This window comes from Oncorhynchus tshawytscha, linkage group LG26 (assembly GCF_018296145.1).
Source record: "Oncorhynchus tshawytscha isolate Ot180627B linkage group LG26, Otsh_v2.0, whole genome shotgun sequence".
In the NCBI taxonomy this organism is placed as follows: Eukaryota; Metazoa; Chordata; class Actinopteri; order Salmoniformes; family Salmonidae; genus Oncorhynchus; species Oncorhynchus tshawytscha.
The window spans coordinates 26,525,802-26,552,371 of record NC_056454.1 but is presented as its reverse complement, the minus strand read 5'-3'; the positions used below and the strand labels follow the sequence as shown (position 1 = coordinate 26,552,371).

Below are 26,570 nucleotides of genomic sequence, written 5' to 3'. Positions count from 1 at the left end.
TTTAGGATGGGGTGGTGGGTATAGGCATATGTTTGACTTCTAAACAAACAAACGCACTAAATGCCTGGCACTTTGCCACCATCAGGGCAGGGCATTCAAAGGGGGAGGGGGGCTAATAGGGGTGGGGGAGGGAGGGCACAGTGTGGATGCCATGGTAACCAATGATCCATGCAGGCTAGGTTAATGTGTGCCACACAAGGTGATGCCATGCTGGATACAGCTGAATGTGTTGGCTTCTCTGATCACACTCCCTTTACCCTGTCTATGGGCCAAATGACTGTACAACTGGGGCAAATGAGTACAAATATATATATGTATATTATACACACACATACAAACACAAACATTTTTAAGTCCACACAGACACACACACATATATCACATCATTCCCTGGCCTTGTAACTGATTACATAAGATGAGAGTCATCAGTAGGGAAAAGGTTAAAGAGTGACCTAACTATGGCTGTTACGGTGACTAATACCGCCACTCCGGCGGTCACAAGTTGTGACGGCAGTCAAATTCCACGTGACCGTTTAGTCACGGTAATTCGACTTCTCCAAGCTCTGATGTTGCTGATGGACATTATTAGCCTACCAAACTTGCTTAACTGCCTGGTACTCGGCATTCTTGTCACTCTGACATCAATGCAAATGTATTCAAAAATCGAATAAAAAATTGGAGCCTGTGAGAAAGCCTCGATCACGTGACAGGCATTGGCTGATAAGAATTGAGCTATGTGAGTGAGAGGTGCTTCGGAGCACACAGCTGGGAGAGGGAATTATAATTATTATATTAGGAATAGAAAGACCTGTTTCTTTTGTTAACGGCTTAACACAGAGTAGTTGCATGTGTGCACTCCCTCAGAAATATTTTGGAGAAAACATCCTCTTATTCAGTTATGTTCAATAATTATTGTACTCTTCATACTAAAATATAATGCCATGGAATTCTAAGAAAATCTTGTCTGCTAAATGAACTAATGTAGCCCACAGCCATATGGTATAGCCAGATCAGGGCCTAACATCAGGACAAGGAGTATGCTATTCTGTTCTTCTGAAATAGACTACATTTTCTTTATATCATGTGTCTTTAGACCTGTCAAATACATAATGAATGTATTGTGAAGGTGTAGACTATGGAACGTCTACATTTTTTAAAAAGTCTAATAAATCCAATAGTCTGCATCAGTGGCTTGTAGCTTTTTTTTCAAATGTTGCCTAAAATGACATACCCAAATCTAACTGCTTGTAGCTCAGGCCCTGAAGCAAGGATATGCATATACTAGGTACCATTTGAAAGGAAACACTTTGAAGCTTGTAGGAATGTAGGATAATATAACACATTAGATCTGGTCAAATATAATGCAAAGAAAAAAAACACTGTTCTTTTGTATTTTTTTCTACCATCTTTTAAATGCAAGAGAAAGGCCATAATGTACGATTCCAGCCTAGGTGCAATATATTTTGGCTGCGAGAATCCAGCAGTGCATGTGCAAAGTTTTAGACTGATACAATGAACCATTGCATTTCTGTTCAAAATGGCAGCAGTCAATGCCAACCTCAAAAGCAATATGGATGAATGGCCACCTAAGTGGAATTGATGATGTCGCAGTGAGAATGCCACCACCACACGTCTTCTTTTTCTCGGCTCGAATCCCTGAGCCAACTAGGTGAAAAATCTATAGATTTGCCCTTGAGCAAGGCAGTAAACTCTAATATTGTTCCTGTAAGTCGCTCTGGATAAGTGCGTCTGCTAGGCCCAAATGTGCCTAATTTGTTTATTAATAACTTCTCATGTTCAAAATTGTGCACTCTCCTCAAACAATAGCATGGTATTATTTCACTGTAATAGCTACTGTAAATTGGACAGTGCAGTTAGATTAACAATTCTTTAAGCTTTCTGCCAATATCAGATATGTCTATGTCCTGGGAAATGTTCTTGTTACTTACAACCTCATGCTATTCGCATTAGCCTACATTAGCTCAACCGTCCCACAGAGGACCCACCAATCCTGAAGAAGTTTTAAAGACACATGCTATTACTGTTATTAGTATGGGTAAATGCATCTCTGAGGGAGCTATAAATATGCCTATACCCCTGACCTTGCTTCACTGGCTCCCTGACCCTAAGTCTCAGTGCAAATCCTAGATAAACAGCCGAATGAGTGTTTATATTACATTAATTTCACTTTCTGCTCTCATGAATATGTCTGCCCAGTCCACTGAACCATAACCACATACAGAAATGTAATTATAGCAAATACACAATACATACAAATGTATGTTTGCACCCCTACAAATGAGTGGATTTGGCTATTTCAGCCACACCCGTTGCTGACAGGTGTAAAAAATCAAGCACACAGCCATGCAATCTCCATAGTGAAACATTGGCAGTAGAATGGCCTTTTTGTTTTGTTTAATTTATTTAACCCTCATTTAACTAGGCAAGTCAGTTTAGAACAAATTCTTATTTACAATGACGGCCTACCCCGGCCAAACCCTAAACCGGACTGCGCTGGGCCAATTGTGTGCCGCCCTATGGGACTCCCAATCACGGCCGGTTGTGATACAGCCTGGAATCGAATCAGGGTTTGTAGTGACGTCTCTAGGACTGAGATGCAGTGCCTTAGACTGCTGTGCCACTCAGGAGCCCTGAAGCTCAGTGACTTTCAATGTTGCACCACCATAGGATGCTACCTTTTCAACAAGTCAGTTTGTCAAATTTCTGCCCTGATAGAGCTGCCCTGGTCAACTGTAAGTGCTGTTACTGTGAAGTGGAAATGTCTAGGAGTAACAACAGCTCAGCCGTGAAGTGGTAGGCCACACAAGCTCACAGAACTGGACCACAGAGTGCTTAAGCGCATAGCACGTACAAATCTTCTGCCCTCAGATGCAACACTCAGTACCGAGTTCCAAACTTCATGAAATGGGTTTCCACGGCCGAGCAGCTGCACAAAAACTTAAGATCATCATGCGCAATGCAAAGCGTTGGCTGGAGTGGTGTAAAGCTTTCTGCCATTGGACATTGGAGCAGTGGAAGCACGTTCTCTGGAGTGATGAATCACGTCCGTCGGACAAATCTAGGTTTGGCGGATGCCATGAGAACGCTACCTGACCCAATGTATAGTAGCAACGGTAAAGTTTGGTGGAGGAGGAATAATGGTCTGGGGCTGTTTCTCATGGTTTGGGCTAGGCCCCTTAGTTCCGGGACAGCTCAATGACATTCTAGACGCCTCAAAGTTAGAAGCACAGAATCAACAGTTTGGGGAAGGCCCTTTCTTGTTTCAGCCTGATAATGCCCCCATGCACAAAGAGGTCCATACAGAAATGGTTTGTCGAGATTGGTGAGGAAGAACTTGACTGGCCTGCATAAAGGCCTGACCTCAACCCCATCAAACACCTTTGGGATGAATTGGAACGCCGACTGTGAGCCAGGCCTAATCCCCCGACATCAGTGACCGACCTGACTAATGATCTTGTCGCTGAATCGAAGCAAGTCCCCGCAGCAATGTTCCAAAATCTAGTTATTATTATTTTTTAAATATTTTTGACCAATTTAATGGTATGCTTCACCATTGTAGCAGATGGGGTTCAGTTAAATCGCGGTGAATCATGGGAATCAAAATAATAATTTGTGAATCGCAAACAGAAAAAGGGAAAATGTATCTGTAGCCTTCCTTCTGCTGCACAACTCATTTTGTAGGTACTTTAAGTTGATTTGGATTTAATTTATGGGACATAGCAACTCAATATATGCTAGTAATCAACCTGAAGTAAACACTTCTTATATACATTTATAAAGCCTATCGGCTCTAAAAATCCTTGATGCATGCTGAAACAACAGTCATTTTCAAAGTTTTTCCTCATGAACCTTCCCAATTAAATGTTGACTGCAAAGTAGGCCTACCTGGCCGAATGATATTATGATGATTTGTTTCACTTGGGTGCACATGTGATGGCAGAGAATGCAAAACAAATGTGCAGTACAGAAACCTTACTGAAACACCACTAGCCTAACACAAATGTACTGTGACTATAACTTGGCTGGCACATGTTTTCAATGGCGCTCATCAACACCTGACACCAATATAATAGATTAGGGAGGTACTCTGACTGGGACTCAAATCCTGGTGACTGTAATTCCAAAACCATTATAATATCATAATCCTCGCTATATGAGCCAGGATGAGGGCGGCAGATAGCCTAGCAGTTAAGAGTGTTGGCCCAGTAACCTAAAGTCGCTGGTTCGAATCCCTGAGCCGACTCGGTGACAAATCTATAGATTTGCCCTTGAGCAAGGCAGTTAACCCTAATATTGTTCCTGTAAGTCGCTCTGGATAAGTGCGTCTGCTAGATGACCAAAATGTAATGATACTATTCCTACCAAGTGTGTTAACCCTATTTGCACAATGCATAGTGTGTTTGCCTTTCACGCCAGTGACCCAGTTTCACTTCCTTGTCCTGCCATTTGCTACATTGGTGTCAGAAGTGGGATAGGGGACATGCAGCCATTGGAGGGCACAGCTCTGATGTGTTAGGGAGATGAAGGACAGGGACATGCCTTCAAGTACGGAGAGGGCGGTGTAGCAAGCCTCGCTATATGAGAGACGTTACAATTCCCAAAAGGTGAGTTAACTCTATTGCAACAATGCGTAGGGTATTTGTCTTTCACACCAGCGAACCGAGTTGTATTCACTGCCCCACCGTTCACTACAATAGCAAAAGGCTAAAATCTCTAGGTGAGGTCGCTAGGTGTTGTACAAAGGTTGCTTAGTATTATTACAAGGAGTACAACTTTTTTATTTTTTTATTATGATATTTTGATTTTTTTTTGCTGGATTTGTCTCCTTTAAAAAAAAATATTAAAATAAGTTATACAGTTCATTTGTTTTCTAGTGATCATAAGAGTACAATTCTACTCTAGGCTGTAAACGGCAGTGAAATGTCATTTGAATACTGGCGCAAAAGCCCTGTTATTTGAATGTTTCATTCTATTTGGGTCAGTTGTGGGTCTACTCTCGACAGATTATAAGGTCTAGAAAGACACAGGACAGTTTGGCAGTATTTTTACTTCTGGTACTTATGTGCCGATCTGTTGCCGATCATCATTCTCCCAAGATGTCCTATATAGTGTAACCATATAGGCCTATGCTCCCAGCAGGCCCAATTATTCAGGAAAACTTAACGTGCATTCTGACTCCTTTACGTAACGCATCAATACAGTTTAAATATTTGTAATTTAACTTTTAAATGTATTACCTTATAAACACAACCAGTCACTATTAGGGCTGTTGTATTACCGCCACTCCGGAGGTCACGAGTCATGAAGGCAGTCAAATTCCACGTATAATTAAGCTTCTCCAAGCTCTGATGCTGCTGTTGGTCATTAGTTGCCTACACAACTTGCTACCTACCTGGTACTCGGCACGCTATTGTCCCTCTAATCACTTTGACATCAATGCAAATGTATTCGAAAATCGAATCAAACACTTCATGAGGGCTCATGTTGCACAATATTTCTATAGGCTATGCAATAGGTGAAAAAACAGTGATGGCCTCTACTAAAAAGAGGAGGCTATGCCTACTATATTTATTTCTTAACTTTCCTAATATTAATCACATTGTTTATCTTTAAAACAGGAGTATAGCTTACTTGGCTGGCATGAAAATGAACCACGGGAAACCTGTCCTCCATTCGCTATTTAAGTGCATAGATGATATGTATTTTTCCCATGATAATGGTCCATTCTAAATCAAAGTGAATTTCACACACATATATTATTTAGTATACAGTACCAGTCAAAAGTTTGGACACCTACTCATTCCAGGTTTTTTAAAATTTTTTAAAACTATTTTCTAGAATAATAGTGAAGACCTCAAAACTATGGAATCATGTAATAACCAAAAAAGTGTTAAAGAAATTCTTCAAAGTTTGCCTTGATGACAGCTTTGCACACACTTGGCATTCCCTGAACCAGCTTCACCTGGAAGGCTTTTCCAACAGTCTTGAAGGAGTTCCCACATGCTGAGCACTTGTTGGCTACTGAACGCTCAACCTGGTTCAATCGGCTTTCCACCAGACATTGGGAGATGAATTCACCTTTCAGCAGGACAATAAGCTAAAACACAAGGCCAAATCTACACTGTAGTTTCTTACCAAGAAGACTGTGAATGTTCCTGAGTGGCCGAGTTAGTTTTGACTTGAATCTTCTTGAAAATCTATGGCAAGACCTGAAAATTGTTGTCTAGGAATGATCAATAACCACTTTGACAGAGCTTAAATAATTTGTAAAAGAATAATGGGAAAATGTTGCATAATCCAGGTGTGGAATGCTCTTAGACTTGCCCAGAAAGACAGCTGTAATCGCTGCCAAAGGTGCTTCTACAAAGTATAAAGTATTGAGTCAGGGGTGTGAATACTTATGTAAATATCTGTATTTCATTTTCAATACATTTTCAAACATTTCTAAAAACATGTTTTGACTTTGTAATTATGGGGTATTGTGTGTAGATGGTTGAGAAGAAAATCGATTTTGAATAACACAACAAAATGTCGAAATCGGCCATTCGATGAATGGAAAGAGACATCTGTTACAAAACACCAAAAAGGTAAATGACCTTCGGGAGATTGCCAAGCCTTTGATACTGAGTAGGGAGTGGATGTATTTTCTGTTTGTCGAGATTGACATACTCTATTTGATTGTGATGTTGAAAACTCAAACCATGATGAAAGCGCTTGAAGTCGGTAATCGGTATGCGGTAATGCATTGCTTATTGGTTGTGTGTGGTGCATTGGCACATAAACCTGTTAGGGGGAAATAATGGTGTGTATTTTATATAATTATAAATATGACGTCAAAATGTGATTTCCCTAGGTGATCATTGTCTGCACCTGGCTCTGATTGTGAGTGAGCTAGTCTGTTGTGGTCGGCGAACCCTCAACCTCCTGGCCTGTAGCGCTGTGTGGCACAAAACCATGCCCTGTGTGCCACAAAACCATGCTGAAGTGGTCAAGTCAACATCCACATTTCTACAGACAGGGTTGCTACAGTTATTGTTATTTGTGGTGGTTATCTTTTTTTATTCTATGAGGGGGAGGGTTTACCTGATTATAAATTTTTTTTAACCGTATAAGGGGTAAAAAAAAAAGTGTTTTATGTTGGGTAGTGGGGTGAATTTGTTTTATGACACCTCCAGTTAGACCAGTCCGCCCCCGGCAGTTGTCACACACATTGTTATTTCAGTAGGCTGTATTCGTGTTCAGTGTTTAATGTGTTGGTTTGTAACTGATAGTTTGTCTTGCCCATAGGCTGTGATTTTCCACATGACCTGGTTGGCTATGTCTCTATGTTTACAACTCGGATGACTGCTCCGAGGGAGAGGGCTGCCACACATACCACTGCACACACACACACGTGGGCACATCAGCACTCCAGGGGTTAAAGCCTCATATTTGTGGTGTGTGTGTGAGAGAGAGAAAGGGGATGATGTGAGAATGATGAATATGAGAAGGTACTCTTAAGCCTATGATTCATTGCTCTCAATGTGCCTTCCTCTGCTCTTTCTCTCTTTGCTTCGTGTGACATTGTCAGAGAGGCAATATGGACGCAATCTATGTTGCTCCGTGTCACCCCCCCAAAACTTGCCTGCAACCTAGTTGCATGTCATCACACAAGATGGAATTCAACCCTATTTCAAGCAACTGACTTTTGTTTGGCAACAAAACTGACGCGTGCACAACTATAGATTTTAACTGCAACTATATTTAGTCGACCATATATATTTAATACATAAATCAAGTATATATTTTCGTTTTTTTGCTTTATTATTTATTTATATTTTTTGGTACTTTTTACTCCTTTTTCTCCCCAATTTTGTGATATCCAATTGGTAGTTATTCTTGTCCCATCGCTGCAACTCCCCTACGGACTCAGGAGAGGTGAAGGTCGAGAGCCATGCATCCTCTGAAACAGGACTCTGCCAAACCGCACTGCTTCTTGACCCTGCTCACTTAACCCGGAAGCTAGCCGCACCAATGTGTCGGAGGAAACTGGCGACCGAAGTCAGCTTGCAGGCACCCGGCCCAACACAAGGAGTCGCTAGAGTGCGAGGGGACAAGGAAATCCCGGCCGACCAAACCCTCCTCTAACCCGGACGACGCTGGGCTAATAGTGTGCCGCCTCATGGGTCTCCCGAGCACGGCTGGCTGTGACACAACCTAGGATTGAACCCGGGTCTGTATTACTGTCTTAGATAGCTGCGCCACTCGTGAGGCCATACATAAATATAAATAAAGGTGCACAATGAGTACTTGTCTCTCAAATACGTAGTTACAGTTGTTGGTTAGCTAGTTATTCATTAAAATCACCATTTAACCAACACCCATATTTTTGTAACTACCTGGACCTACCATTTGGTTTTGAAGTATTGAAACTCAACCACATGATTTTAATGAAAAGTATTTTAGTAAACAACATGAAAAGGTGACTGTAAGAAGCGCTCATCATTTCAAATAAACTACGTCAAATTAAACAGCAAATAAACACTCTCTAAATAGGTCAGGAGCCAGAGATTGAACGAAAATGATTTATTTAGGCTATATTATTTACATTATTTCAAGGCTATAGCCAAAAAAGAAATACTGTAAATTGTGAAGCATTTGAAAGTGCGACACACTAGGCTGGCAGGAACATTAACTGCTCAGCATTTAAACAGCATTTTGTTATATTAAATCCTTATGGTATAAGTTGCGCATATACATTTGAAGTCGGAAGTTGACATACACCATAGCCAAATACATTTAAACTCAGTTTTTCACAATTCCTGACATTTAATCAGAGTAAAAATTCCCTGTTTTAGGTCCGTTAGGATGTCAGAATAGTAGAGAGAGTGATTTATGTCAGCTTTCATCACATTCCCAGTGGGTCAGAAGTTTACATACACTCAATTAGTATTTGACAGCATTGCCTTTGAATTGTTTTACTTGGGTCAAACGTTTTGGGTAGCCTTCCACAAGCTTCCCACAATAAGTTGGGTGAATTTTGGCCCATTCCTCTTGACAGAGCTGGTGTAACTGAGTCAGGTTTGTAGGCCTTCTTGCTCGCACATGCTTTTTCAGTTCTGCCCACAAATTTTCTATAGGGTTGAGGTCAGTGCTTTGTGATGGCCACTCCAATACCTTGACACAAATTACTTGTGTCATGCACAAAGTAGATGTCCTAACCGACTTGCCAAACCTATAGTTTGTTAACAAGAAATTTGTGGAGTGGTTGAAAATGAGTTTTAATGACTCCAACCTAAGTGTATGTAAACTTCTGACTTCAACTGTAGGCTGTGACTTACTTAGAATTAAATAAACATGAAACTAAAAATGCCTTATTAGACTCAGTCTACAGTGCCTTTTTGAATTCACTTTTAGAGTTTGGCCAGAGTCTGTGGCTTCAGACTCATGCGATGGTGCCTGGAGAGCAGGCCAGCAGCGTAGAATTCAGTTCCCTCTCCGAGCTTGCAGCACTTCTGGGGATGCTAAACATCTTCCGGGCCACTTTTGCCAGGCAGGGCAGGGATTTTTTTTCTATAGGTAGGAGGCATAAGGTTATTAGGCACAATAACCCTATCAAAACGGATATCTCCTTGAAATAGGTAATTTGTCAGGCCTATTCGACCAAAATCAATGATAGCCTATTGTATGAATAATATAACAAAAATTAACACATTTTAAGAGATCAGATTTTTTTGTTTAAAAATACTTTGCTACAATGACACACTTATTTAGCTACCAACCTTGTTCCTTTCTGTTAGCATGTGCACGTAGTACACCATCATGCTTTCGGAATACATGTCGTGTGGAGTCTGAAAAGACATCACCGCGCTCCTTCTCTTGCTCCTCATCATCTTTGTAAGTCACCTTGATTTGGAGTGGACGAGAAGGCAGACGCTCCAGCCTTTGGGAAACTCGCTCCGCGCTCCAGTCAAATTGGGCACGCTCCACTCACATACTCTGGTTTCAACTGGAAATGTCCAACATGAATTGCTAGCTTGATTAGCTTGCTAGCTAGCTAAATTGTACAGCCAGCATTATGTCTGTTACAATTACCAAACGTTTGGAAAAACAAATAATTTATGAAACCATGATGTGGTGTATGACAGGATTGAATGCTGCATGTAATGTCAATTGCATACAATGATTATTGCAACCACAGGGAACCTTGTGCTTCCATTGTTACCAAGGCAACTGTAGACACTTCCATTCTGGGTGCTCGCTCTCCTTCACACCGGGGTTAGAATTTGATACTGGAGTTAGCCCCAGAGGGGGTGTTTGTATGCGTGTGAGTCGTCCCTCACCTTTTTGACTCATTCATCCATTTCCCAGAGAATTTCTGGTGTGCTTGTGTTTTTATTTAGAAAGTAGAAGCCCTCATTATTCTTAGCTTACAGACAGCTACTGCAGATGCTTTCAGCTGCATTCACTGTATCATATATCTGGAGTCCTTACATTCCTCAGCTAGCCACATGCTAAAAACATGGGTAACACTTCATTCTTCAAATGATTTATTGAGCTGGACAGTGGGCTTCGCATTGCATCCCATACAGTAGTCAGGATATCATATGCACTGTGTTACTCAAGGAACCGAGAACAGATATCCACAGAGTGATACACAGAGGAATCACCATAAACACTGTGGGTTTGCATGCTAATTTGCTGAGTGTGCTATTTGGGTGATAATGTGTACCATTGGTCAGGGAGATAATTTATAAGCATAGTGATATTTCCATAATTCTAAGACGAGTGGAGGTGATTGGCACGGAGTTGTCGGGGCAGCTGCATGGGGACACAGAGTTCCAGTAGAGAAGAAGAGTCACACATGACGGGGTCTAAAGACCCCTGTCTGGAGCATGAATCACGCCAGAGCTGGGGGAAGGGGGTTGGAGGGTCATAGTAAGTGGCTGCTGCCTCCAGTTTTGAGGAGTGAGAATGAAGGGGTAAGACGTGCTCAGTGACTCACACTCAAACACATAGACAGTTACAGTATGTCTGCAGTATGCTGAGCCTGTTGACTCTTCTATATCCTGCCCACAACCATGTTCTCATGTGCTGTCTGTGTGTTTATTATATGTACACTACCGTTCAAAAGTTTGGGGTCACTTAGAAATGTCCTTATTTTTGAATGAGTAGTACACAGCGTTGTATGAGATCTTCAGTTTCTTGGCAACTTTTCGCATGTAATAGCCTTCATTTCTCAGAACAAGAATAGACTGATGAGTTTCAGAAAAAAGTTCTTTGTTTCTGGCCATTTTGAGTCTGTAATCTTACCCACAGATGCTGATGCTCCAGATACTCAACTAGTTTAAAGAAGGCCAGTTTTATTGCTTCTTTAAGCAGAACAACAGTTTTCAGCTGTGCTAAAATAATTGCAAAAGGGTTTTCTAATGATCAAATAGTGTTTTAAAATGATAAACTTGGATTAACTAACACAACGTGCCATTGTAACACAGGAGTGATGGTGGCTGATAATGGACCTCTGTACGCCTATGTAGATATTCCATAAAAAAATCTGCCGTTTCCAGCTACAATAGTCATTTACAACATTAACAATGTCTACACTGCATTTCTGATCAATTTGATATTTTAATGGACAGAAAATGTGCTTTTCTTTAAAAAACAAGTACATTTCGAAGTGACTCCAAACTTTTGAACTCCAAGCAGGCTGTTATGTGCCTTTTACTGAGGAGTAGCTTCCGTCTGGCCACTCTACCATAAAGGCCTGATTGGTGGAGTGCTGCAGATCACTGTCTATCACTGTAACACGCTAGCCTCTAAGTTTCAACAGATACAGGCTGGCACTTAACTCCTATATTTGCCTTCCTTTAAGCTTTACCTGTGGTGAATTTTGTGAATAGGCCTCTGATAGCAAGCACAGAACTGAGCTGTATTTTTATTTATTTATTGATGACAGACCTCTCTCTCTCTGCTCTACACCTCTCTCTGCTCTCTCCCGCTCTCTCTCTATCACAGGTCAATGTGTCGACTAAAGGACCTCTACAGGGTTGTTGTCAATGTAGGTCCCTGACGTCTTCAGTCGGCTGCCAGTCTGTTTAGTTAGTTAACCCATCTCTTCCTGCATCAGACCACCATCACCCTCCTGCATCACACCCAGGCACCCTCCTCACACACCTGGCCAATCGCTTGCTCTGAACAGCGTTACCATGGACACCGAGTCCACCCACTCTGGCTACTCCAACAGATCCAACAGACATGGGTAAGAGCTCAGTTGACTTCCTCTCTGTCTTCTCGCTCTCTCTCTCCGCTCTCTCACACACACACACACCCAAGCGGATGTAAGGTCAAGTTGCCAATGAGTGTGTTCAGATGCAGGCCTGTCTGTACCATCAGAGGGATGCTTATGTCTATATCTGCCGCAGAGCAACTGAATGCTGTTTGTCTCCACTGTGTATTACTTTTTAATTTAAGCCTAGCCTCATGTCAGTTGTTGGAAAAAAGTTTTAAAAAGAGGGGGCGAGAGAGATGAGTGATGGGTAAAGCTCATGGAGTAGGGTTGTCACAGCTGACTGCCTTTAACCTATTTCACTGACTCACTCTGACTTGTTCTATAAATGAGATGGGCAGTGTGAGAGACTAATTAGGGGGGATTGGGCTTTCCTCTCCTCCCTCATCCACTTGTTCGTTGCCATATTCTTACTGTCTCGTGTGTGTGTAGGGAGCAGAGTCGGCATGAGCGGCGTAAGCTCAGCAGTAAGGACAGCAGCCGGTCAGAGCGGTCTGTAATCATCAACAGCCCCTACGGGCCCACTCAGGCCTCCCCCAACCACAACAGCGAGCCCCTGCTAGAAGTCCCCAGCTCTGTGGCTGGAGACGAGGCTCCAAGCCTCCAGGTAAGCTCCAACCTAACAAATCAAAACTCACACAAACCATGCCTGAGAGATTCAAAAATCCCTACATAACTATACTGTACAGTGCAGCACTTGCTTACAGGAACCCTGTACAGAAGCCATCTCCCAACCAATCTCCTTCTCGCAGAGTCAAGCAGGGAACCAGCTGAGTCGCGCACCATGCTGTTTTAAACTCAAACATCTGGGCCCATCATAATCACCATAGTGACAGGGTCATAGTCACCATGGTGACTAGGGGCCAAATAGGTCAGAGGATTTGCAAATCTCCCCTTGGCCTGTGCAAATTATATTTCCCATTCTTTGTTATTGAGTGTGTTTCTGTGCTGTGTGTGGGTGTAGTAATGTGGTTCTATGTGTAATCATTCTGTATGTGGGTCAGAATGTGTCTTTGATTTAAATCCACATATGGTTATCTCTGGAAGCAAGCCTATGATTTAGATGCTCTGACAATGGGGTTGAGATTTAGCTCTGGGCTATTGAAGCTAGGGTCAGAAGGCTAGAGACTGGCTATAGAGGTAGATGGATCAAGTGCAGGAGACTGCTGCAGAGAGGGGGAGGGAGAGAGATAAAGAGCGAAATGATGATAGTTCTGTTAGGAGGAGTATACTCTGTCTCGTGCCCTCGGCTCCATTCACATACTCTCTGACCTACTTGACTTTGTAAGTGGAAGGTCCTGCGTGAAGTGTGTGTGTGTGTGTGTGGATGCATAAAGCATTTATGAGCCTGCACGTGCGTGAATGGTCTATGTAGCTGGTACTGCACTACTTGCTGCATCTCAGCTGCATTACCAAAGCACTGCTTACAATTATACAGCTACAAACAGTGTCTGTCTGTCTAGCCGTCTGTCTGTCTCATTCCATGTCTCTTTGTATTTGGATGTTTGACTCAGTCTAGGTCTAGCGTGCTGCAAACATTCCACATTGTGGTGTCATTGTAAGCTTGTGGCTTACAGACCCATTGTCTGCAATGTTGTTCAGCCACTGTCTACCAACTAGTGTAAAAGGTCATCTGTAATCATATCACATTACCATTACAGTGCAGTGCTTCCAAATGGCACCCACCCATCCCTGCCACTGCTTTAAGAGCACTGCTCTTTCAAATGGATACGGCTAATGCTAATATAATCTGGCACAGAGGAATTCACATACTGTAGGCTGAGATTAGCTTTAGCATGCAGCCAAACACCACTCTAAGGAAAGCTGATATGGATAATCCATGCATGCCTATAATCTAAGAATGTGTGTGTGTGTGTGTGTGTGCCTGTGTCTGTGAGTAGTGTGTACTGTCAGTGTCTGTGTGTGATTCATAGAGAGGTTGCCAACAGTGAATGTCTGTCGGGTGAAAAGAATGTCATAAGGCTGTGTTCTGTGTCATGGTACTGTTGTGTTGTGCCTGAAGGCTATGGGGTTGGCATTGGCCTCTAACAGGCCTGCTAATCTACTTCACCTGGCAGTGTGTCACATGATGCAGGGCTGAGGCTTTTGGAAGTAGTGGAAACAAATAGAATTGGGAATGTCTTTGCTCTTTTGTCCTTTTGTCCTCGCAAACATACACACACAAATACAGTACAAATGTCAGACAAACCTCTAGCTGTACCAGTGAGGTTCCTTTGTGTGCCACTGAATGTCATTGTTCTTTTTCCCAGTATACCAATGTGAAACACACACACACACACACGTCAGAATAACCTCCAGTCATACCAGTAAAGCTCTTTTGTGTGTTGGGTTAGTAGGTTACTGTATGTGTCTGTGAGCGAAGCCTGTTAGTCAGTCAGTGTTAGTGTGTGTTGTTGTGTTTAGTGTCATATTATAGTGTGTAACAGGCCTAACCAGGGCTCTGAATACTATCTATATTCACTCTCCACCAGAGGACAGGGCTGCCAAGCACGCAACAAACACCACCCATCTCTATTTTTTAAATATTTTTCTCTTTCCCTCTCTCTTTCTCTCCCTCTCTCATTCCCTCTCTTTCTCTCCCTCTCTCTTTCTTTCTTTCTTTCTTTCTCTCCCTCTCTCTTTCCCCCTCTCCCTCTCATTCCCTCTTTCTTTCTTTCTTTCTTTCTTTCTTTCTCTCCCTCTCTCTTTCTTTCCCCCTCTCTTTCCCCCTCTTTCTTTCTTTCCTTTCTTTCTTTCTTTCTTTCTTTCTTTCTTTCTTTCTTTCTTTCTTTCTTTCTTTCTTTCTTTCTTTCTTTCTTTCTTTCTTTCTTTCTTTCTTTCTTTCTTTCTTTCTTTCTTTCTTTCTTTCTTTCTTTCTTTCTTTCTTTCTTTCTTTCTTTCTTTCTTTCTTTCTTTCTTTCTTTCTTTCTTTCTTTCTTTCTTTCTTTCTTTCTTTCTTTCTTTCTTTCTTTCTTTCTTTCTTTCTTTCTTTCTTTCTTTCTTTCTTTCTTTCTTTCTTTCTTTCTTTCTTTCTTTCTTTCTTTCTTTCTTTCTTTCTTTCTTTCTTTCTTTCTTTCTTTCTTTCTTTCTTTCTTTCTTTCTTTCTTTCTTTCTTTCTTTCTTTCTTTCTTTCTTTCTTTCTTTCTTTCTTTCTTTCTTTCTTTCTTTCTTTCTTTCTTTCTTTCTTTCTTTCTTTCTTTCTTTCTTTCTTTCTTTCTTTCTTTCTTTCTTTCTTTCTTTCTTTCTTTCTTTCTTTCTTTCTTTCTCTCTTTCTTTCTTTCTTTCTTTCTTTCTTTCTCTGTGTGTCTGTTTCTCTAACTGTGTCTCTGTCCTTCTCTGCCCCTTCTTCTCTGCTTCTCTGCCTTTCGGTCTGTATTTTGATTAGTTTTGAGTTAATCTGTGGGATTAAGCCACAGAGTGTAAATGAAGAGCGTTTACCCTGCATTTGCTCTACCATTGCCACAGAGAGGCTCATTAGTTATATGTACCATGCTTTAAGAGATGTTAGATAATATATAGGCCGTGTTCACTGATCTTTAACATGGAGAAGAGTGAGAGCACATTAAGATAATGTATGTAACAATGGGAGACATCAGACAGGACAGAGTTATATGATCTAATAGGTTGTAGGTGTGATTAACACTCAGAGCCCCAGAATTCCATAACTACTAGAATGGCAATGATGGTCATTCTGACCGTTGATATTTCAATTATATAAATATTCCTTAATAAATAATACATGCATTCATTTAGCAATTTATTATGTTAAAATAGGTTCTAAGATTCCTCAGGACACCAAATGCAAATGAGAAAATGTATTGATTGATCCAAAAGCACATGGACTGTAAATACCAAAATAATAAGAGAGTGTATTTTCTGACTGCAAAACAACAGTTGCTGGCCCGTTCAAACTACACCTAAACTGTATTGAAACTAATTTCACACATAATAATAATAATAATAATAGATGTGGCCTAAAATAAAACTAAATGAACCATAAACCATGTGTAACCACGCCAGCCCAGGACCACCACATCCGGCTTCTTCACCTGCGGGATCGTCTGAGACCAGCCACCGGGACAGCTGAAGAATTTCTTCACAAACTGACAGAAACTGTCTCAGGGAAGCTCATCTGCATGCTCTTCATCGGGATCTTGAACTGACTGCAGTTCAGCGTTGTTTGCTGTTGTGAACAGAGTGCCCCATGGTGGTGATGGGGATATGGTATAGGCAGGCATAAGCTACGGGCAATGAACACAATTGCATTTTATCAAAGGCAATTTGAATGCACAGAGATACCGTGATGAGATCCTGAGTTGTGCCATTCTTCCACCGCCATCACCTCATGTTTCAGCATGATTATGCACAGAACCATGTCTCAAGGGATCTGTACACAATTCCTGGAATCTGAAAATGTCCCAGTTCTTCCATGGCCTACATACTTACCAGACATGTCACCCCTTTGAGCATGTTTGGGATGCTCTGGATTGTCGTGTACGACAGCGTGTTCCAGTTCTCGCTAGTATCCAGTAACTTCGCACAGCCATTGAAGAGGAGTGGGACAACATTCCACAAGCCAAAATCAACCGCTTGATCAACTCTATGCGAAGGAGATGTTGCAATACATTTTAGTCATTTAGCAGAAGCTCTTATCCAGAGTGACTTACAGTAGTGAGTGCACACATTTTCATTCGTACTGGTCCCCCGTGGGAATCGAACCTACAAACCTGGCATTGCAAGTACAATGCTCTATCAACTGAGCCACATGGAACCACTTAAATTAGGCAAATAGTGGTCACCGACTAGACTAGACTAGACTAGATTACTGATCCACACCCCTACTTTAAAAAAAAGTTATCTGTGTACAACAGATGCATATCTGTATTCCCAGTCATGTGAAATTCATAGACTAGGGCCTAATGAATTTAGTTCAATTGACTGATTTATTTTATATGAACTGTAACTCAGTAAAATCTTTGAAATTGTTGCATGTTTATATTTTTGTTCAGATCAAATTTTATTTGTCACACTCGCCGAATACAACCGGTGTAGACCTTACAGTGAAATGCTTACTTACAAGCCCTTAACCAACAATGCAGTATAAAAATATATAGGGGCTGATACCAGTACAGAGTCAATGTGTGGGGGCACCGGTTAGTTGAGGTAATATGTACATGAAGGTAGAGTTATTAAAGTGACTATGCATAGATGATAACAACAGAGAGTAGCAGCGGTGTAAAAGAGTGAGGTGGGGGGGAAATGCAAATAGTCTGGGTAGCCATTTGATTAGGTGTTCAGGAGTCTTGTGGCTTGGGGGTAGAAGCTGTTTAGAAGCCTCTTGGACCTAGTGATATACTGGGCTGTTCGCACTACCCTCTGTAGTGCCTGCGGTAGGAGGCCAAGCAGTTGTCATACCAGGCAGTGATGCAACCATGCTCTCGAGGGTGCAGCAGTAGAACCTTTTGAGGATCTGAGGACCCATGCCAAATCTTTTCAGTCTCCCGAGGGAGAATAGGAGTTGTCATGCTCTTTTCACGACTGTCTTGGTGTGCTTGGACCATGTTAGTTTGTTGGTAATGTGGACACCAAGGAACTTGAAGCTCTCAACATGCTCGACTGCAGCCCCATCGATGAGAATGGGGGCTGCTCAGTCCTCTTGTTCCTGTAGCCCACAATCATCTCCTTTGTCTGGATCATGTTGAGGGAGAGGTTGTTATCCTTGCACCACACGGCCAGGTCTCTTACCTCCTCCCTATAGGCTGTCTTGTCATTGTCGGTGATCATGCCTACCACTGTTGTGTCATCGGCAAACTTAATGTTTAACGCTCGCAGGCCTTTCTAATCGACCTGGCCGGGGTATCCTGGAAGGATATTGACCTCATCCCGTCAGTAGAGGATGCCTGGTTATTTTAAAATCCTCACCATCTTAAATAAGCATGCCCAATTCAAGAAATTTAGAACCAGACTGCCCTTAATCAACACAAAAATATCCTATGGCCTTCTGCATTAGCATTGAACAGCCCCCGTGATATGCAACTTTTCAGGGAAGCTAGAAACCAATATACAGTGGGGTAAGAAAGTATTTAGTCAGCCACCAATTGTGCAAGTTCTCCCACTTAAAAAGATGAGAGGCCTGTAATTTTCATCATAGGTACACTTCAACTATGACAGACAAAATGAGAAAAAAAATCCAGAAAATCACATTGTAGGATTTTTAATGAATTTATTTGCAAATTATGGTGGAAAATAAGTATTTGGTCAATAACAAAAGTTTATCGCAATACTTTGTTATATACCCTTTGTTGGCAATGACAGAGGTCAAATGTTTTCTGTAAGTCTTCACAAGGTTTTCACACTGTTTCTGGTATTTTGGCCCATTCTGCTGAAATTGTTGCAACCCCTATTACTAGCCTTTTCAACCTCTCTTTCATGTCGTCTGAGATTCCCAAAGATTGGAAAGCAGCTGCGGTCGTCCCCCTCTTCAAAGCGGGGGACACTCTTGACCCAAACTGCTACAGACCTATATCTATCCTACCCTGCCTTTCTAATGTCTTCGAAAGCCAAGTCAACAAACAGATTACCGACCATTTCGATTCCCACCATACCTTCTCCGCTATGCAAACTGGTCATGGGTGCACCTCAGCCACGCTCAAGGTCCTAAACGATATCTTAACCGCAATTGATAAGAAACAATACTGTGCAGCCGTATTCATTGATCTGGCCGAGTCTTTCGACTCTGCCGATGAGGATGTGGTGATTGACAGACTCGATAGCCTTGGTTTCTCAAATGATTACCTCGCCTGATACACCAACTACTTCTCTGATAGAGTTCAGTGTGTCAGATTGGAGGGTCTGTTGTCGGGTCTTTGGCAGTCTCTATGGGGGTACCTCAGGGTTAAATTCTTGGACCGACTCGCTTCTCTGTATACATCAATGATGTCGCTCTTGCTGCTGGTGAGTCTCTGATCCACCTCTACGCAGACGACACCATTCTGTATACTTCTGGCCCTTCTTTGGACACTGTGTTAACAACCCTCCAGATGAGCTTCAATGTCCTACAACTCTCCTTCTGTGGCCTCCAATTGCTCTTAATTACTAGTAAAACTAAATGCATGCTCTTCAACCGATCGCTGCCTGCGCCTGCCCGCCCGTCCAACATCACTACTCTGGACGGCTCTAACTTAGAACATGTGGACAACTACAAATACCTAGGTGTCGTGTCTTTGGCTATGCCGGATTAAGTGATATGACATGCTATTCTATAAAATCCTTTCTCTGTAATTAATATTACCTGATTGAGCTAATCATGTAATTAACTAGAGAGTCGGGGCACCACAAAATAATATTTATAGAGCTGTTATCTTCCGAATAAACTCTTAAAGACCTAGTAATATTTTACATCAATAGCAGTCAATATTAATCGTCACCATAATTCGGTCTCATCTGAAAGTTGTAAATTCTTGGTCTTCACGAACCCTGGCTAACAAGTTGAATCAGCAATACAAAATTGGGTTTAATTATTTATTTACTAAATACCTAACTAATCACACAGAATTACATATACAAAGAATGAATCATACATGGATTACAAATTACGTCATAAAGGAAAATGTCCCTAGCAGGCGGAACAGATATGACAGCTGGTTACACAAAAGAAAAGGGGCTGGGTTTGAGAGAAAGAGCGGGAAGACTGAGGGACAAAGGGAGAAGCTGTGCTATCGAAAATACAGTATCTTATGCGTTCTAAATTACCGCCCATTTGGAAAAGGAAAATGCAATAAATATTTTCTCTGAGCTGCGCTTCGGTAGGTTGGTGGTAGATGGAAGGCTATGTTGCCAAACCGAGTCCTTTGTCCTTTGAAGAATGCCTCTGGTGGTCAATTGGATGCGTTGTAGTAACGTTGTTGTGTCTCCACCTTAAAACAATCCTTGCTGCTTTATTCTGTGCATTCTGCAGCCTCCTAACTTCACTTGATGATGCATTTCCCCAGACCACCGAACAGTAGTTCACCTGAATCTCAATTAATGCTTGGGTTATTTGCTTAAGAATCTTTCCTGGTACATATTTCGCTATCCTTCTGATTATGCATGATGTTTTAATATATATATATATATATATATTTTTTTTTACATAGATTGGTTATTTGAGACGACCATGATAAGCAGTTGTCTAGCTGCACTCCCAATAGTTTGGTTTCTGCCACTTCTTCAATTTGTACTCCTCCCTTACTTAATTGTATACCATGCTGTTTTGGCCTTTTCCTAGTTGAACAGACCAACATAACTTTGGTTTTCTTGGTGTTTAAAACAAGTTAGTTTTGGCAAACCCACTTCCTGATATTCTCCAAATCTCCTTGTAAAGCCTGCTGCACCTGTTGAACCGATTGTCTTGCTGCATAAATTGTTGTATCATCTGCAAATATAGTAGATTGAGTTTCAACCAAGGCATAGGGAAGGTCGTTGGTATATATTAAATAAAGAAGTGGCCCAAGGCAGCTGCCCTGCGGTATTCCACAGTTTAACACATTAGGGGGAGAAAATGAACCATTGATATTGGTGGATGTTTCCTGTCAGTTAGATATGACTGTACCCAATTCAATGCTACCTCCTTAAAACCATAATGCATTAATTTTGTCAATTATTTCATGATCCACTACATCAAATGCTGCACTGAAATCTAAAAATGGTACACCTACAAATTTGCCATTATTCATAGCATTGAGCCACTGGTCAGTCATGTCAACCAATGCAGTGGTAGTGGAATGGTTTTTGCGATAAGCATGCTGATGGGCTGTAATCAGATCATTCTTTTCCATGTACTCTCACATTTGTCTACTCACAATACCCTCCAATATCTTACTGAGTGTAGGGAATAGACTAATTGGTCGACTATTGGCAGGAGTAATGGGTTCTTTGCTGTCTTTCGGAATAGGACACAGTTTCGCATGCTTCCATACATTTACAAACATCCCCTTTTCCAGTGACCAATTAAATATGTATCTCAGTGGAACTGCAATCTGGGGAGCAGCACAGCGAAGCAAAAAAAATTGTCCATAAAACCATAACCTGTAGATTTACCATCAGGTAATGACTTCAATAGGTTTGACACCTCCTCCACTGACACCTTTTGTAGACTAAAAGAGCAGATGTTATTGCTCATAATATGATCATCAATACATTGGACAATAGCTTGTTTGGAAGAATGTATGTCTACATTGTTGCTCAGTAATTTAATTTTCTGTTTTAAAAAATCTGCAAAACGATTGGCAATATCAACTGGTTTTGTTATTATTCTCCCGTCAACCTCCACACTAGATGGGCATGATGAGATAGATGTACCAAGTAAGCCCTTAACTGTGTTCCATACCTTTTTAGAATCATTTTTACAATCAATAAAAGCATTGTTGTAAAATAACTTTTTTTTCTTTTGATTCAATTTAACTGCATAATTACGTAATGTTCTATAATTCTGTTCATCAATTTCTAGTTCTGATTTGGCTGCTAAGACTTTTGCCATATTTCTTTGAGAAAAAGCCTCACCCAGTTCATCATCAATCCATGGAGATGGACGGGCACCAACTGTACTCTTTCTTATAGGGGCATGATGGTCCATTACCTCAATGAGCAAATCAATAAAACATTCTGTAGCGTGATTTAAATCATCCTCTAGATAAATCAGCTCCCAGGGTACAACAGCCAAATCATTTAGAAATGACTCCTGATTAAATGTTTTAAAATTTATTTTGACCACAATCCTAGGGGGTTTCTTTGGAATCTTGGTGTTCATGGTTATGGTCACAATATTATGGTCTGTCCAGCCCACTGGCATTGATCTGGCTTTTAAGCATTGCAATGGTACATTACAGAAAATCAGATCAATGCATGTGTCTGAACGATGACCCAACTTAATTGAAGATCTAGTAGTATCATTAACCATTTCAAACCACAATTCTTAGCATATCTCATCAATTTGGTTCTATTCGAATTATTGTGATCCTTCCAGTTTATATTAAAATCACCCAAGATAAATACATCTTTGTTGCTGTCTGTGGCCTGGTCAAACCCAGTGTTTAAGTCATCCAGATAGGACACCTTAGAGCTAGGAGGTCTATACACACATCCTACCAATATATGGCTGCCTGGTGAGGCAGATGTACTTGAGCCCATAGTGGCTCTATTTGACCTACATTAAGGTCATCCCTCTTCTTAAAAGGTATATGATTCTGAAGATACAGTGCAACACCCCCACCATTCCTATTCCTGTCTCTTCTCAGTAGACTATATCCTTGAATGTTAATTTGCCCATCATTTACAGATGCATCTAAATGCGTTTCGGTCAATGCCAAAATATGAATATTATTTATGTTGACCAAGTTAAAAACCTCATGTATTTTGTTAGTAAGGCTACATACATTAACCTGAGCTGTATGCAACCCTTTCCTTATCAAGTGAAGATCAATAGAGCATGTATTCGTTATAGTTGAAGTTGTCATGATACACTACAACACACAAACTCAGTTTTAAACATTAAATTAAAATAACCAGGGAGTTACTCTAGAGTCCTGAAACAATTGCCCGTCGATATAAAGTTTATCCATCACCATGGAGACTTGTTGATTCAGGCAACGCTTTTCCTTCATGATGGGATAGTTTTTTTCTCCTTTCATTTATCTCGGTGGGGAAGTGATCATTCATTCCAAAATCTGTGTTTCTGAGTTCTCTCCCCATGTTCTTCGTCATTTCCTTTTGCTTAAATTTATCAAAACATGCAATAATATCCCTTGCATAGAATAGGCCTTGCCTATTCTATGGACTCTAAAGCTCTAAAGCTTTAACTTCCTGACTGATGTCTTGAGATGTTGCTTCAACATATCCACATACTTTTCCTGCCTAATGATGCCATCTATTTTGCGAAGTGCACCTATCCCTCCTGCAGCAAAGCACCCCCACAACATGATGCTGCCACCCCTGTGCTTCACGGTTGGGATGGTGTTCTTCAGCTTGCAAGTCTCCCCCTTTTTTCCTCCAAACATAACGATGGTCATTATGGCCAAACAGCTCTATTTTTGTTTCATCATACCAGAGGACATTTCTCCAAAAAGTACCATATGTGCAGTTGCAAACTGTAGTCTGGGTTTTTATGGTGGTTTTGGAGCAGTGGCTTCTTCCTTGCTGAGTGGCCTGTCAGGTTTTGTTGATATAGGACTCGTTTTACTGTGGATATAGATACTTTTGTACCTGTTTCCTCCAGCATCTATACAAGGTCCTTTGCTGTTGTTCTGGGACCACGGCTGCGTGGTCCCATGGTGTTTATACTTGCGTACTATTGTTTGTACAGATGAACGTGGTACCTTCAGGCATTTCAAAATTGCTCCCAAGGATTAATGGAGGTCTACAATTTCTGAGGTCTTGGCTGATTTCTTTTGATTTCCCGATGATGTCAATCAGAGGTACTGAGTTTGAAGGTTGGCCTTGAAATACATCCATAGGTACACCTCCTATTGACTCAAGTTATGTCAATTAGCCTATCAGAAGCTTCTGAAGCCTTGACATCATTTTCTGGAATATTCCAAGCTGTTTAAAGGCACAGTCAATTTAGTGTATGTAAACTTCTGACCCGCTGGAATTGTGATACAGTGAAATAATCTGTCTGTAAACAGTTGTTGGAAAAATTACTTGTGTCATGCACAAAGATGTCCTACCCGGTTAACAAGATATTTGTGGAGTGGTTGAAAAACGAGTTTTAAATTACTCCAACCTAAGGGTATGTAAACTTCCGACTTTTGTTAATGGTTGTTAATGGTCACAAACACCCAGAACCTCAAATGTAAAGAGAGAGAAGCGAGCTGACAAACTTTTCTATAAACTTCCGACTTCAACTGTACCTGCCCTTACCTCCCTGGGGGGCGGCCGGTCAGGAAGTCCAGGATCCAGTTGCAGAGGGAGGTGTTTAGTCCCAGGGTCCTTAGCTTATTGATGAGCTTTGAGGGCATTATGGTGTTGAATCCTGAGCTGTAGTCAATGAATAGCATTCTCACATAGGTGTTCCTTTTGTCCAGGTGGGAAAGGCCAGTGTGGAGTGCAATATAGATTATATCATCTGTGGATCTATTGGGGCAGTATTCAAATTGGAGTGGGTCTAGGGTTTCTGGGATAATGTTGATGATGTGAGCCTTGACCAGCCTTTCAAAGCACTTCATGGCTAAAGGCTTGAGTGCTATGGGTCGGTCGTCATTTAGGCAGGTTACCTTCGGGTTCTTGTGCACAGGCACTACGGTGGTCTGCTTAAAACATGTTGGTATTACAGACTCGAACAGTGAGAGGTTGAAAATGTCAGTGAAGACATTTGCCAGTTGGTCAGTGTATGCTTGCAGTACACGTCCTGGTAATCCGTCTGGCCCTGTGGCCTTGTGAATGTTGACCTGTTTTATGGTCATACTCACATCAGCTGCTGAGAGAGTGATCCCACAGTATTCCGGAACAGCTGGTGCTCTCATGCATGTTTCAGTGTTATTTGCCTCCAAGTGAGCATAAAGTAATTTAGCTCGTCTGGTAGGCTCGTGTCACTGGACAGCTCTCGGCTGTGCTTCCCTTTGTAGTCTATAATGGTTTGCAAGCCTTGCCACATTCAACGAGTGTCAGAGCTGGTGTAGTACGAATCGACCGTAGTCCTGTATTGACGCTTTGCCTGTTTGATGGTTCGTCGGAGGGCATAGCGAGATTTCTTATAAGCTTCCGGGTTAGAGTCCCACTCCTTGAAAGCAGCAGCTCTAACCATTAGCTCAGTGCGGATGTTGCCTGTAATCCATGGCTTCTGGTTGGGGTATGTATGTGCGGTCACTGTGGGGACTATGTCATCGATGCACTTATTGATGAAGCCAATGACTGATGTGGTGTACTCCTCAATGCCATCGGAGGAATCCCGGAACATATTCCAGTCTGTGCTAGCAAAACAGTCCTGTAGGTTAGCATCTGCTTCATCTGACCACTTTTTTTATTGATCTAGTCACTGGTGCTTCCTGCTTTTAATTTTTTGCTTGTAAGCAGGAATCAGGAGGATATAATTATGGTCAGATTTGCCAAATGGAGGGTGAGGGAGAGCTTTGTACGCATCTCTGTGTGTGGAGTAAAGCTGGTCTAGAGTTTATTTTAATTAGATTTTTTTCCTCTGGTTGCACATTTAACAAGTTGATAGAAATTTGGTCAAATGGATTTAAGTCTCCCTGCATTAAGGTCCCTAGCTACTAGGAGCGCCGCCTCTGGGTGAGCATTTTCTTGTTTGCTTATGGCAGAATACAGCTCATTTAATTCTCCTTCAATTCTCATTCTGACTGTGGTAGTATGTAAACAGCTATGAAAAATACAGATGAAAAATCTCGAGGTAGGTAGTGTGGTCTACAGTTTATCATGAGATACTCTACCTCAGGCGAGCAATAGCTCGAGACTTCCTTGGATATCGTGCACCAGCTGTTATTTACAAAAATACATAGTCCGCCGCTCCTTGTCTTAACAGATGCCGCTGTTCTATCTTGCGGGTGCAACGTATAACCAGCCAAGCTATATGTTGATAGTGTCGTCGTTCAGCCACAACTCCGTGAAGCATAAGATATTACAGTTTTGAATGTCCCGTTGGTAGTTTAATCCTCCATGTAGGTCATCTATTTCATTGTCCAAAGATTGCACGTTTGCTGGCAGAATGGAAGGAAGTGGGGGTTGATTCGATCGCCTACGAATTCTCAAAAGGCGGCCTGCCCTCCGGCCCATTTTTTTATCCGCTTTCTCTTCACACAGATCACAGGGATCTGGGCCTATTCCAGAGAAAGCAGTATATCACTCGCATCATGCTCGTCAGACTCGTTAAAGGAATCTGCCAGTCTGCGGTGAGTAATTGCAGTCCTGATGTCCAGAAGTTATTTTCAGTCATAAGAGACGGTAGCGGCAAAATTATGTACAAATAATTAGTAACAAATATAAGTTGCAAATAAACAAACAAAAAACTAATCGGTTGGGGACATATAAAATGTCTGCCTTCTTGTCCGGTGCCATTTTAACACCAGTGTATAATCTCAAAACAGTGTACCCTATATCAGTCCACCAAATCCAAGCAGTCTGATTAGTCTATTCTAGGCCTACTTGGAGTAGGCTACACAGTGAGAGTATGTGTAATTTACAATGGCAAGACCAAGACGAATGGATGTGCATGCTGTGTTAGAGTTTCTACAAGATGAAAACGACTCAGATGGCGGGGAAGAGTGGATTGTGACATCTATGAGGATTATTATTC

General features: G+C 41.5%; 1 protein-coding gene across 1 annotated transcript in view; it reads left to right on the top strand.

Moving 5' to 3' along the window:
• Positions 1–26,570, top strand: part of LOC112225446 (vang-like protein 1) — a 53,651-nt gene that overhangs the window by 6,443 nt on the left and 20,638 nt on the right. Inside the window, exons 2-3 of the mRNA XM_024389427.2 lie at positions 12,016–12,259; positions 12,719–12,893. Of these exons, the coding sequence (XP_024245195.1) occupies positions 12,207–12,259; positions 12,719–12,893 (228 nt within the window). The 5' untranslated portion in view covers positions 12,016–12,206. The remainder of the gene's footprint in view (positions 1–12,015; positions 12,260–12,718; positions 12,894–26,570) is intronic.